General features: G+C 35.3%; 1 protein-coding gene across 1 annotated transcript in view; it reads left to right on the forward strand.

Annotated features, from left to right (window-relative positions):
- The first annotated feature begins 399 nt into the window (after window positions 1-399).
- Window positions 400-13,665, forward strand: part of LOC143636183 (uncharacterized) — a 34,118-nt gene continuing 20,852 nt past the window's right edge. Inside the window, exon 1 of the mRNA XM_077103840.1 lies at window positions 400-961. Coding sequence (XP_076959955.1) covers window positions 535-961 — 427 coding nt within the window. The 5' untranslated portion in view covers window positions 400-534. The remainder of the gene's footprint in view (window positions 962-13,665) is intronic.

Consider the following 13,665-nt stretch of genomic DNA (forward strand, 5'->3'; position numbering starts at 1 on the left):
CTTACAAAAAAAAAATTAGTAGATAAATATTGGGAATATATTTGGTTATATGTTTATTGTAACACATGTATATTTTATTATTGAATGTAGCTGCAATGGAGCAGCTTCAGCATTTTAGTCATGAACACCTTCTCAGCCTTGTCCAGTTGCAGCCTCTACAAAAGAATGAAAACTCCGATACGGAAGAGGAAGATGAAGATGAAGGTAAAGATGAAGATATAGATGATTTTGTGGTGGAAGAGCCCCATGTTGGCAAATGCAAGATGTGCAAAGAAGAGATCTATTCATTTCATCTATGTTACTACTCTTGCAAGGATTGCGACTACTTCCTGCACAAAATTTGTGTACAACTGCCCCTGACCCAACCAAATCACCCATTACATCCCGGCCACAATCTTACGTTGTCTGACGGATTTCAGTTTCACGATCCCGATTTCAAGTTCGGCTACTTTTGATAGTATTGTGGACTGTGATATTTGCGAGATTGGCCGAGAAAGGTTCTACAACTACCATTGTTCTGTTTGCGATTTCAACATGGACATAATATGTGCTACTAGGGCTGATCAGAAGATAGACCACCCAAGTCACCCTCACCAGTTACAACGTTATTTCAAAAGGATAATATCTCGTTGTAATGCATGTGGCAAAGAACATAGTGGGACCTTTTACCAGTGTACCACTTGTTGGTTCATGATCCATTTGGATTGTGTTTTGCTTCCAACCAAGTTACTTATCCAACAGTCAACGAATGAGAATTTCACTCACACTCATTTACTTACACTTGCTTATTCTTTTCCACTTATTGAAAGAAGGGCCAGATTTTATGCATCGTGCAAAGTTTGTGATCATGGTTTTTATACTTACCACTGGCATTACAGATGTGATAAATGTCGATACTATGCCCATGTTGAGTGTGCTACTTCAATGCGTGAGGCATTTATGTCTATCTTCATGCTCCCAGGTGGACAAATTTTTTATTCTTTTTTTTTATAACACTAGATATTATGTTTGTCAATTTAAGTTTTTAACTTCAAATATGTCATTCTTTAGGCCTTGGCAAAACTTCTAAAAACTTCAAAGACGATGACTATCCAAATCTAATCCGTTGTCCGTTTCCTAACGAAAGTTTCAACCTTCTCAAACACCTTTTTATCAAAAGAGGCAAATTAATTATAGAAAGAAAGATTGATGGTGAAATGTTTAGTCATCCGCACCCGCTAATTCTTATTGAAACACTAGATAATGGGTCAGTTTCTCTTCATGATCCCATGAAACGAGTGGAACTATTGTGTGACGGGTGCGTGCGACCAATCACAGATTTGCCCTTTTACAAGTGTTCCCAAGATGATTGTGGTTTTATTCTTCATGAGTGGTGCACCAGGCTTCCCTCTGAAATACAAGACAACCATGGCCATCCAAATCATACACTTGTTCTCCGGCCACAGTATGGACGTTCCTTTCGGTGTAAGATTTGTAACTTACCTTCTAATGGTTTCACATATAGATGCATGCAATGCGAATATCATGTGGATATTAACTGTGCATTCATACCTAATGTGATCACACATGAAGCTCACCGAGACCATATCCTCCAAAGAATTGAAGCTTCACCCGATCTGTTAAAAAGGTATTGTAGTGCATGTAACTCAGCGCTTGACCAAGAATCGGGATTTCATTGTCCCACTTGTGATTTCTATTTTCATACAAGTTGTGCTTTGTTATTACCTGGAAAGATTAGGCACATGTATGATAAACATTCACTTAGTCTGAGATACTATCCAGCTGAGAACCATAGTAGCGAATACTTTTGTGAGATATGCGAGGATGAATTTAATCCGGAAAATTGGTTCTATCATTGTAGCACTTGTGCATCGTCTATGCACACCGCTTGTGCTCTGCTAAAACATCATCGTCAGCAATCTGTTATACTACCATTTGGTGATTCTGTCTTCTGGGGCCTAAATGTCAAATCTGGAAAAACCCTTGAGATTGCAGGTCACCCGCATCCTCTCACGTATGAAATTGGGGTTAGTACTGATGGAGATGTGATGTATGTAATGAAGAATTGCAAGATTACATTATCTTCAAGTGCTCCCAGTGCAAGCTTACCCGTCATCGTTGGTGTTGGCATGTATGATAAAGTTGTCCAACTTAGTAGCTTTACCATGGTTTGTTGTATACGTGCTTGTACACACCTTTGAATAAGTGTTCGTTCTTCTTAATTTGTTTCCTTCGAATTGAAAATTAAAAGGGTTGTTGGATGTTATTGTTCAACAGCCAATATAACTACTTTTAACTGTAAATCTATCACGTACATAATCTGATTTATTTTATTCTTATTGGAACTGCCTGTGCGAGGGATAATATAAGGGAAAATTATCGAAATAGACAAGTTTGACCAATAATTTATCAAAATAGACATGTCTATTTAGCTTACATCTCTCCAATCATTGGTTTTTTAACCAATAAACAGCTGACACGTCACCGAAGGCGGCTAAGCCTTAGCCTCCACTTTATGGGCACGGAATTTTATAAAAAGTAAATGGGTCACACCTTTAACCAATAAAAATTCGACACGTGTCAAAGGCGGCTAAACTTAGCCTACATCTATGGTTATTTAGCCGGCATCTCTGACTCTTAGCCGCCTTCGGGATATGTGTCTATTTAGTTAGCCGGCTCCAAATATTCCTTCTTAGCCGGCTTCAACTCGGCTTGTAGCTAAGGCTTCACTTAGTCGCCTTCAATTTTTTCATTTAGTCGTCTAATTTTAGCCGCCAAAATTGAATATTTTACCAACCTTATTAAATATTTAGTCGGCTTCACTTAGCCGTCTTCTTAGCCGATGTAAATTTAGCCGCCAAAATTAAATATTTTACCAACTTACCAACTCTATTAAATATTTAGCCGTCTTATTAGCCGGTGTAATTTAGCCCCCAAAATTAAATATTTTACCTAATCAATTATTTAGCCGGCTTCGCTTAGCCGCCAATTTTTTTTCTCCTAGCCGGCTTGGTAAAATATTCAATTTTGGGGGTTAAATTTACACCGGCTAAGAAGAGGGCTAAGTGAAGCCGGCTAAATATTTAATAGAGTTGGTAAGTTGGTAGAATATTCAATTTTGGCGGCTAAATTTACACCGGCTAAGTGACGCCGGCTAAATATTTAATAAGGCTGGTAAAATATTCAATGTTGGCGGCTAAAATTAGACGGCTAAATGAAAAAATTGAAGGCGGCTAAGTGAAGCCTTAGCCTACAAGCCGAGTTGGAGCCGGCTAAGAAGGAATATTTGGGGCCGGCTAACTAAATAGACACGTATCCCGAAGACGGCTAAGAGTCAGAGATGTCGGCTAAATAACCATAGATGTAGGCTAAGTTTAGCCGCCTTTGACACGTGTCGAATTTTTATTGGTTAAAGGTGGGACCCGTTTATTTTTATAAAATTCCGTGCCCATAAAGTGGAGGCTAAGGCTTAGCCTCCTTAGCCGGCTTCGGTGACGTGTCAGTTGTTTATTGGTTAAAAAACCAATGATTGGAGAGATGTAGGCTAAATAAACATGTCTATTTTGGTAAATTATTGGTTAAACTTGTCTATTTCTTTAATTTTCCCATAATATAACCAAATATTAACGATATTAATACACAGACAAGTGTTTGATTAAAAGCTTAAATAAGAAATATATATTGGAACACCATGTTAAGTGATAAATTGGATCCTAACTGAATATGCCAGGTTAGGTTTGGACTAGGGCTGTCATTTTTAAACGTAACCTAAAACCCGACATGAAAAAACCGTAGTCGAACCCGAATAAGTCGTTAACCACCAAACCCGAGCAAAGAATAACCTAAACCCAATTCGATTTAACCTGACCCGGAAAATCCACACCCGAACCTGAATAAGTCGTTACCTGGTTTTCAGTCTTCGGGTATAGGTTTTTGAGATTCTGGAAACGCGAATAACTAGGTTTGCACTTAAGTTGTGTTTCTATTACAAGCGGACACTAACGTCTGATCTTCCATTTTCCATTCTTGTGTTCTAACCGTTCGACATTATAATATATGGTTTGTGTGTGTTTATAGTTGGGTTTGGTTTTCCCTTAAGAGTTAGTTCATCATCATATACAAAAGTAAAAAAGAATGTCATTGTAGTTGAAGATATTTGCAGCAAGATATTTACAATGAATTACAGTCTAGCTAGAAAAGAAAACATTTGCTAGTTAGAATGAAATATAAGCCACTCAGATGAACTCCAACTTTGTTTTGATCCTTGAGGTCAATCAAGGATATTTAGAAATGGAGGGTATCGTTGTGTGAAGAAATAGTTTATAGAAGTAAGGCGTCAATAATAGAAATAAAATGCACAAATAGCAAGTTAGAAGAATTAATTAACACGTTGTTAGTTTTGTTGTGTCATTGTCTCATTGATTGTACTTAAGCACATAAATGGTAAATGATAATGATAATATTTGATTGGAAAGGTTATTCACGTTAAGAGTTGTTTGTATTGGATCCAAACACTACTTGTTTTATGTTATGTTAAATATGGTTTTCGTGAGTAAATAATATATGTTGAAAATAGATATAATGATAAAGAGAGAGCGCCCTAGCGCACACTACACAAAGAGGTTGATTTATATGGTTTGGTTTTTAGTTCATGTGTTATGCTTCAATTTGTGTAGATACTAATTAAGTAGTTTTTGTTGAGTTAAAGAATAATAAATCACCTTAACTACACCAATTCTGTAAGGCCCCGTTACCGATGCCCTACATTGGACGTTGGATTTACTTATAAACACAGTTCTAATTATCAGAGTTAATTTAAACTTTCGCAGAATATAAAAACTTGCACTGAAGATTCATAACATTTCATAATTTGTCTTAAACAAACATTTTGTGTTTCAAATAAAACATCAATAAACATAAAACATCTTGAGTCTTCAGATGCCAGACTCTTATTCTTCTGCCATGTATCCCACTCAAGCCAGTTGTCTCATCCTACTCACCTGCGTGCATACTAAATGTCAGCTACGCTGAGTGAGTTCTAGTTAATCATATAACATACAACACATCCATATACTTTCGTTCATTCTTTATACTTTCATACTTTCATTAAATGCATACTTACTTACCTTCGTACTTCCTTTCTTTCTTATTCATTACCTTACGTTTTAAAAAGCATTATGCCCTATAACCTTCGCATATATTATTAGGGTATGCAACCCCGTAACCTTCGCATATATTTTTAGGGTATGCAACCATGTAACCTTTGCATATATTTTTAGGGTATGCAACCCTGTAACCTTCGCATATTCTTAGGGTACGCAACCTTGTATCCTTCGCATATATTATTAGGGTATGCAACCCCGTAACCTTCGCACATATTATTAGGGTATGCAACCTCGTAACCTTCCATAACTATCTATACATTCATTCATAATATAACATACATACTTTCCTTAATAATACTTGCAATATCCGAAGATCGTTCACGTACTATTAAGCACTTATCCATAATATAAACATAACTATCACATTCATCATCAAGGCATACACTTACCATTTAAGGTAAGTGTATTAACGTTCATATTGAGTATGCACACATCCCCGAAAACATAACAAGGAATGGGGCTAGAAACTCACATGGATTCTGTTATGCTCGCCGTTAACGGTTATCCATTTCTTTAATTGAGCTCGGCTAACTGTATATCAATTATAAGTATCAATCCTTGTCCTAATCATAATATTCATATCTCAGCCAAAATGGCAAAGTCTGGTCTATTTTAATGGTCTTGTTTTAGATTACATTTTACTTAGGATGTTTTACACTTAAACACTAATGTATTCAAATACTTGTATTTGAATACAATGTGTTCTTGTCTCTCTTTCCTTTCGTAATTGAATACTAAGCACCCGCTTAATCTTTCCTTCTCCTTCTCTTTATTTGAATGGAAGTTTAGATTTGTATCCTTGCACGCCATATCGGGTATTCGAATACATATATTGTATTCGAATACATTATGTATTCGAATGTATATATGTATGCGGGTCTTCTAGTGTATTCAATGGTACCCCATGTATGCGAACTTAGTATTGTATGCGAGTCTGATAAGTGTATCCGATTATACACTGTGTATTCGAATTGCTACATTGTATACGGGTCCTTAATTGTATTCGAATTAAGCATGCAAGCTAGTCCATAATGCATTCGAGTTTAAGCATGTATGTGATCTTTCATATTGTATGCGAGTAAGGTCATGTAATCGAGTATAAGGATTGTATTCGAGCATTCCATTGTATTCGAATTATCCGCATGTATTCGAGTTATATACATCTATTCGAACATTCCATTGTATTCGAATCCGTTCCTTGTAATCGAATTAACACAATGTATGCGAGTATAAGGTTGTATTCGAATTTTACCCTTGTAAGCGAGTTTATCTGTTGTATTCGAATATCCCCTTTGTAATCGATCTTAACGATGTAATCGAATAACTCGAATATATTCGAACGAGCTGAACAGTTTGGTCTTTTTTATCACCACTATAATTACATATCATGACATTAATACCCGATTATGGTTTGGTATTAGCCCGTAAACAGTTCCTAACCGTTTTCGGCCAAAACTTGACCCGTGCAACCATAAAGTGTCACACCCCAAAATACGGCCTAGGAGTGCGACGACAATGTTGGTACCACAAGTGTAAATAAATCAGAGTTACGTTATATTAGCAGAAGACTTGTAAAACTTGTGGATTAAAGTTGTAAAGATTACAAAAGACGGGATTATAAAATACCCGTTTATGTTATAAAAGTATTACTTGTTTACATTACAAAACCACCATTTATATATTAAAGTTTTAAACAAAAATCCGAGCCATCGGATATATAAGTAGCACTTCGATACTCCAAGCGCTAATCTTGTTCACCTGCAAAATGAAAATATAATACGTTAGCAACGAATGCTAGTGAACACGCTGACGCTAAAATATTTTGTTTTACTTTATTACCCCTCGAAGCTACGTCTGCCTCGGCCCATCGTGGCTTAGGAATAACAAAGTTAAAACAACACATTTATAAACTCGAGCCTCTACACTAGGTCACCTCAGCAAACACCGCAGCGTTCGACTTAGTTAAGTACCCGTAAGTATACACATGGTCGTGCTTCCTATAGGAAAGCGTCCTACGACCAAGCGTGGTGCGATGTGCCCACCGCGTACTACCACACATGTAAGGATCCAGACTCACATATACTACAGCCTGAGGGCTAGGCTTATACTCTTATTTATAACGGTTTTAGGAACTCATAGTTCCTTGTAAATAATTTTCATATAACATGTTTGACTCATTTGAAATTAAGTTTATAAAAGTTTGTGGGCGTTTTCACCTTTTCGCTTTGGGATCGGCTTCACTCACCGTCCGAGGGTCTTTCCCATTTTATCTCGCACCTATAGTACAAGTATAAACATTTGTTAGTCGGATATACAATCAGGCTTAAGACCTTTAGTCTTATTTTTATAATTCTATCTCGATGAACCATTAGTTCATAGATCTCTTTTACTTGAAAACCTTTAGTTTAAAAGTAATTATAAACCTTTAGTTTATTTATAAAAACCCGACGTTTCTTTTTCTCAAAGAAACGTATTCTTTTCTTTTATTATTTAAAAATACTCATTATTTACTTAAATCATAATTTCATAACAAAGAATACATATATACTTGCACATGTATATATATATATCTATATATATTTATTTATCTATCACAACATATCTTTTACTCTTTCTTTGTTATGTTTTCTTTTATTTTCTTTTATTCAAGGTATCAAGTATAATCTCGACTTTAAGACTTAAGCCTTTAATATAATATTATATTATATTCATTTTGTCGTTACGCCTAACCTTGTTGGCGTTTTAGAAACCCTAAGAACTTGAGCAGCACTCCAACGCCGCTTCTCTTTTCTTGATAAACTTTGGTATACCTTCCTTGGCACGCCAACGATCACCAATCTTCGACAATTGCCGACACACCTTTCGAGAATAAACACCTTCTTAGTTGTATGTGGGTGGAGGGTGGAACGAACTTCTAGGAAACGTCGACACGGAAATCGAGGATCAGGATACACTTATCTAGGAATTATGACACGTTTATCGAGGTGGATCGTTAATATGGTTGGGATATTCTAGAGAGAGGTTAGAGGATGTTTTGTATGTGTGTTTTGGTGTGAGATCAGCTGAACCCGGTGGCCTTCTATTTATAGCCAAAAATTGGAGCCCATCGCGTATCGCGATGTAGGCTCAACCAGTCACCATGTAGACCTGACGTGGCAACACGTGGCAGACGTGGTGCCGCGTGGTGACACGTGGCGGACGTGTTGCCACGTGGTGACATGTGGCGGCAGACGATGCCACCGTGTGCCACGTGGCACACGTGTCACAAACTGTCAGACCACGTCATCGCGATACGCAATGACGTAGGTTCAACCAGCGATCGCGTATTGCTGTTAACCCATCCAGAAGATTTGACCAAGCCCCATCGCGATACGCGATTGGCTTGTCTTTTGTCCCGTCGCGTATCGCGATAGGACAAGAAATCAGAATTTTCATGTTCAACCTTTGAGTTTGGAATTTGGCAGATTTGATCCCTAGACTTTGGAAAGTTTATATTTTGAACTCGAAATTTTCTCGATGTTACATAAAGCTTGGACCTTTATGGCTTAAAATGTTCAAAAACTAGATCTAGGGTTTCTTTTAAACGAACCGTATTTTTCTAAGAGTTCATTAAGTCCGTTTTAAACATCAAGTTTATAACTTTATGGTTCATTTAGACCCGATCTACTCTAAAGTTAAGTCTCATGGCAAACCGTTCATAAAAACGTAATCTTTAAGATAAAGAACGTACCTCTACTTGTTCTTAGGTTACGATTTAGCTTGGTTTTGAACTATAATCTTGTATCTAGCTTGTACGTTCAAGATATATCAAGAATCAAAGCTCTTTTGGTCTCGGATCCCCTTTTCTTCTTACGGCCGTGAATGTGTTTGTGTATGTGTGTGTTTTGAGTGTGTAGTGAATAAGATGGATAAGAATGAGGGTTTTAGGGAGGTTTAAGGGAGTATTTATATTCTCTTAAGCCCATGGACCTAAGGCCCATCTCATCCCTTATTTCATCTTTCCCCACCCAAGTCTATGCTCCTTATTATATTTAATCTAAATTAAATATTAACACACGTTTAACAAACATAACTTTCCTTTATTTATTATTAAAAATTTAGGATGTTACAAATTCACTTGTTGTCTCATTTCATGGTATTTGCCTTGATGTTTACTAGCTTGATTTTTAAACACCTGAAAAATAAATAATTAAAAGAAACAAAGCACGGTTTTTGCTCCCTTTCCGCACCCTATCGCACCAACCACATAGGCACATACTCTAAAACATGTGTTAGTTTCGCATCATCAAACAACTGCATGCGCACTATGCAACCTTTGGGTTAGAGTGACAAAACCGGTTAACTTACGTATACGATCGCCATATGACGTGTTGAGTTAGGAAGGGTTGTCCCCGTTAGCCTCATATTTTATAGTATCTTGATTGCCTTGTTGTCCGTTTACCTCAAGAGAACTATAGGTATTCGGTTTTTAAAGACCAGTCACAAAATCAATACATTCTAGTGTAGTTAAAATTTTTGTTTGTCACGTCTCATTTTGATCTTAACCAAATTGGCAATATTTTTTAAAATGGGTTGCTATGAACCGCACCCATTTTTAACAAGAACCAAAACAAAAGGTGACTATTTTTAAAACTACTCGTTTCGACCTAAATTTCTTCTGATCTGTTCGTTACCTAACCCAACCCGTCAAATACTTGTTAGTAAGTAGCCTACAAACAAGACAAAGGTTGTAACAAATTTAGCATTTCCTTTATAATACTAACTAGTTTTAGGACCAGTGTGATGCACAAAAATCTCAAAAGAAATACAGTTAAACTATAAATATTAAACTATTAAAATAAAAAAAAACTTATATTTTATCAAATTAAGTAATTTAATAAGTTCTTTCTAATGGAATATTCATACGAATGCGTGGTGCATTCTCACGCAATTTCTTCATAATCACGAAAAAGATGCACGTAGTGATTTTATTAGTTGTAATTATATTTTTAATGGAATACCGAATTTTAACAAAAGATGATAAGATGTTTCATTATAAATAAAATAAAAAAACTTAACATCATATATAAATTTAGCATGACTAAAACACGTCTTTGTATTACATTTTTGAAAGAATGGATGATAACTTCATGGATTTATGGAAGTTGAATGAATACGTGAGAATAAAATTGATATTTATTTATAATTCCTTCTTGTTTTTATCTTCTTTGACCTATAGATATCGTTCATTATTTTTTACCACATTCATCTCCTACAATGAAAAGTCTTTATAAATTGATTTAATAAAGAAAACATTACATATGATTTTATTAAAGATTTAATTATGTTAATTATACTGGTATAAATATCTATACATATATTTAATCTCTATAAGTTAGGTAATTAGTTATTTAATAAAATTATGGATTGGTATGTTTTGATTACACTAACATAAATAAGTTTTCATTGAAATTTGGAAAATAATTTGAGCGGGAAATTTTGTCTAGGAATGAATTTCCAAGTTACACGTGCCTCAAATTATTTTACTTTATTAGAATAGGCAATGTTGAAAAATAAGTTGTATTTCGCTGAGGCGAGTTTCTGTAACTCCACCGACTAGTAATTACTAAGAATCGATTAAAGTTGGTCAAACTCAGCCAGAATCACATCTAGTATGTGAACTTGGGCCGACTTTGACTTAAAAAAATAGAACATTATTCGTATTTCTATAATATTAAAAGCAAATATCATTTTCTTAATTAATGATTAGCAATTTTTTGAATAATTTATTATTTAAGAATGCATTTCTCGTATTTATATTGATATTCATATATTTTGTTATAAATATTTGTAAACTTATAATATTTGACATATATATGATATCAAAAAAATATTTTCTTTATATTTACCATGTCCGAGTACTTTTCGAGTATTCTCCAAGTACTCTAAGTACACCTAACTCCCCAGTCCGCCGCCTAACGACTTTTATGACCTTGAGATTAGGTAGATTGTATCAAATGTGTTACATTATTACAGGGCCGACCCGTTAATGTTGCAAATTAAGGCTAGGGCTTTAGGCCCCGTAATTTTTTTATATATGTAATTAATATAAACTAACGATAGTTGGCTATAAAATGAAGTAATCATCTCTAGTCTGTTGGTAAATTGAAACTTATTTAAGTGATGTGGCAGTCTAGTGTTCGAATCTCATTTTGTTCTCTAATTTTTTTTTTAATATACCTTAATTCTTACTCTTGGGAGGGAAGCAGCTAGGCGCCTCATGAATCCAAACAAGAAATCCAATATTTTCAAAAAAAATTTCATAATAACTATCTAACTCAATACTCTTTTTTCTAGTTCTCTAACTACTTTTAACTTTTTTTTAACAAAATTCAATTCAACAACTTAAGTGTATATTGCAGTTTCCAACAGGCAAAAATGTTTTAAGTTTAGAAGATCAAATTATATTAGTTATAACACTTGTTTTTCTCAAGATAAAGATGACATATGAACATTATAATTGTAAATGCTCATGTTGAAAGTGGCCAAATGTGTTTGGTGTTGTCCTCAAGATGTTTTTCATTATCTTTCTTCCAATCAACTTACTTTCATGTTTTATTTCAACACATTCACGTTTTGGCTGGTTACTTTTAAAAACAAATCTAATATTGTCTTCTACTAGCATATGTTATTAAATATATTGTCTAAAGAGAAATGAAACTACTTTGATATATTTTTTAACTCATTCATTTAATTAAGGGGGTGTTTGGGATTCCTTATTTCCACCTCCTTATAACTAATTCTTATAAGTTATAAGTTAAAAAAGTGTACCTTATAACCTATTCCCCTCACAACTTTCAATTTTGCCAAACACCTTATGACTTTTTTATGAAAGTTATAAGTCATAAGGAAGTAAAATAAGCAATCCCAAACACCCTGTCACACCCCGACTTAGGGCCTAGGCATGTGACCACAAGTTGGTACCTGTTTTCTAAATATATCAAAGTATTGGGTTGATTTTAGCGGAAGACTTTAGGTTTGAATATAATATTAATTTACATTGAAAATTTACTCGGGAATTAAATACCCGAGTATTAGGTTACAAAAGATAAATTTCATATTACAAGTATTTAGTTTATCAAAACGGAGCCATCTTGTACGTGATACTATCTTCATAAGACTCCAATCCTTGCTATTGCTACTTATGCTTAATTACCTGCAATGGGTTTGGAAAAATACGTCAGCTATATGCTAGTGAACACGTATGACTCAACAAAATATTTTGAATGACAATATAATACAAATGTAGTTTTCTTGACAATCTCAGCGGAAGCATTTCTACTTTCGGTATATGTACCACTGCCCTACACACACAACGGTATTCCCCGAGCCAAACGACCCTAAACTGAGAACTGGTCATTACCGTTTAAGCTCGCGGCTTCATTGCCTTTGATTGATTGATTGAGCTTTAACAGTTATGTTTGGATCCAGACATATGCGTGTTCGGTCTGAGTTGATATTATTCTCTACTTTGTATTATAATGTTTTAGAGATTTCATTATCTTATATAGACATTGATTGACTCGTTAAGACAAACACCCGTTCGTCTCATTTAGTATAAATATGTTTTGACTGATTAAAAAAGTTGACGTATTCACCTGTACCGTCGGTGTTGTAAACCTTGACTGATTGATTGATCGACTGTGAATGATATTAACCTATACATAAATAGGTTCGTATGAATGTTTTGAATGATGTTAAGCTATGATTGTAAGATTAACCTTGAAATCGTTTGTCTTTGATTGTGAATGAAAACACTTAGTTTTATGTGACGTTTGATATAGCATGCTTTGGCCTAATAGGTTCTATCATGTTGGTAAGTTTCTCCAAGTAAGTAAACGGGTCCCTCAGTTGATTGGGATTTATGCGAATTACTTTTCCTTAGGCAAGAAACCTACTACTAATGATATCCCCCTTCCAGTTACTACATGCCCGTCAAAATATATCTTTCGTTTAACATTACTTCATTATGAAGTAACGTTTATGAAAACATGATTGTGAATGAATGTTTGTAAAATACGATCAAGGTTAAAGGCCATAGCCTTGATTGATAGTCTAAGCTATAATTCAAATAACTTAAACATAACTCCTACCTTAATTCGGATGCTTAGATTGATAATACAATAAGGGAGGACTTGATCTACTAGTTTATGTGATTGCTAGCTTAATTCCAACTTCGTTTCTTGCACGTTTTACGAGAAAACGGCACGTCGGCTTGTTACTACAACATGGCACGTTTTCCAAGGCTATGTGTGTGTAAAGAAAGGTGTGTTTGGGATGAAATGAACCCATGCCCGTCACCCCCCCTTTTATAGCCCATCCTGGACCCCGTCGCGTACCGCGCCCGGTCCTTTGGGACTGGTCGCGTACCGCGACGCCGCAAAATTCCACCGCCTTATGCGGTGTTGACACGTGGCCTGTCATATTGCGCCACGTGTCGACACAGTGTTCAACACGTGTC

This window comes from Bidens hawaiensis, unplaced genomic scaffold, assembly GCF_021521415.1.
Source record: "Bidens hawaiensis isolate Kalapana, Puna unplaced genomic scaffold, B.hawaiensis_p1.1 tig00007801_1, whole genome shotgun sequence".
NCBI lineage: Eukaryota > Viridiplantae > Streptophyta > Magnoliopsida > Asterales > Asteraceae > Bidens > Bidens hawaiensis.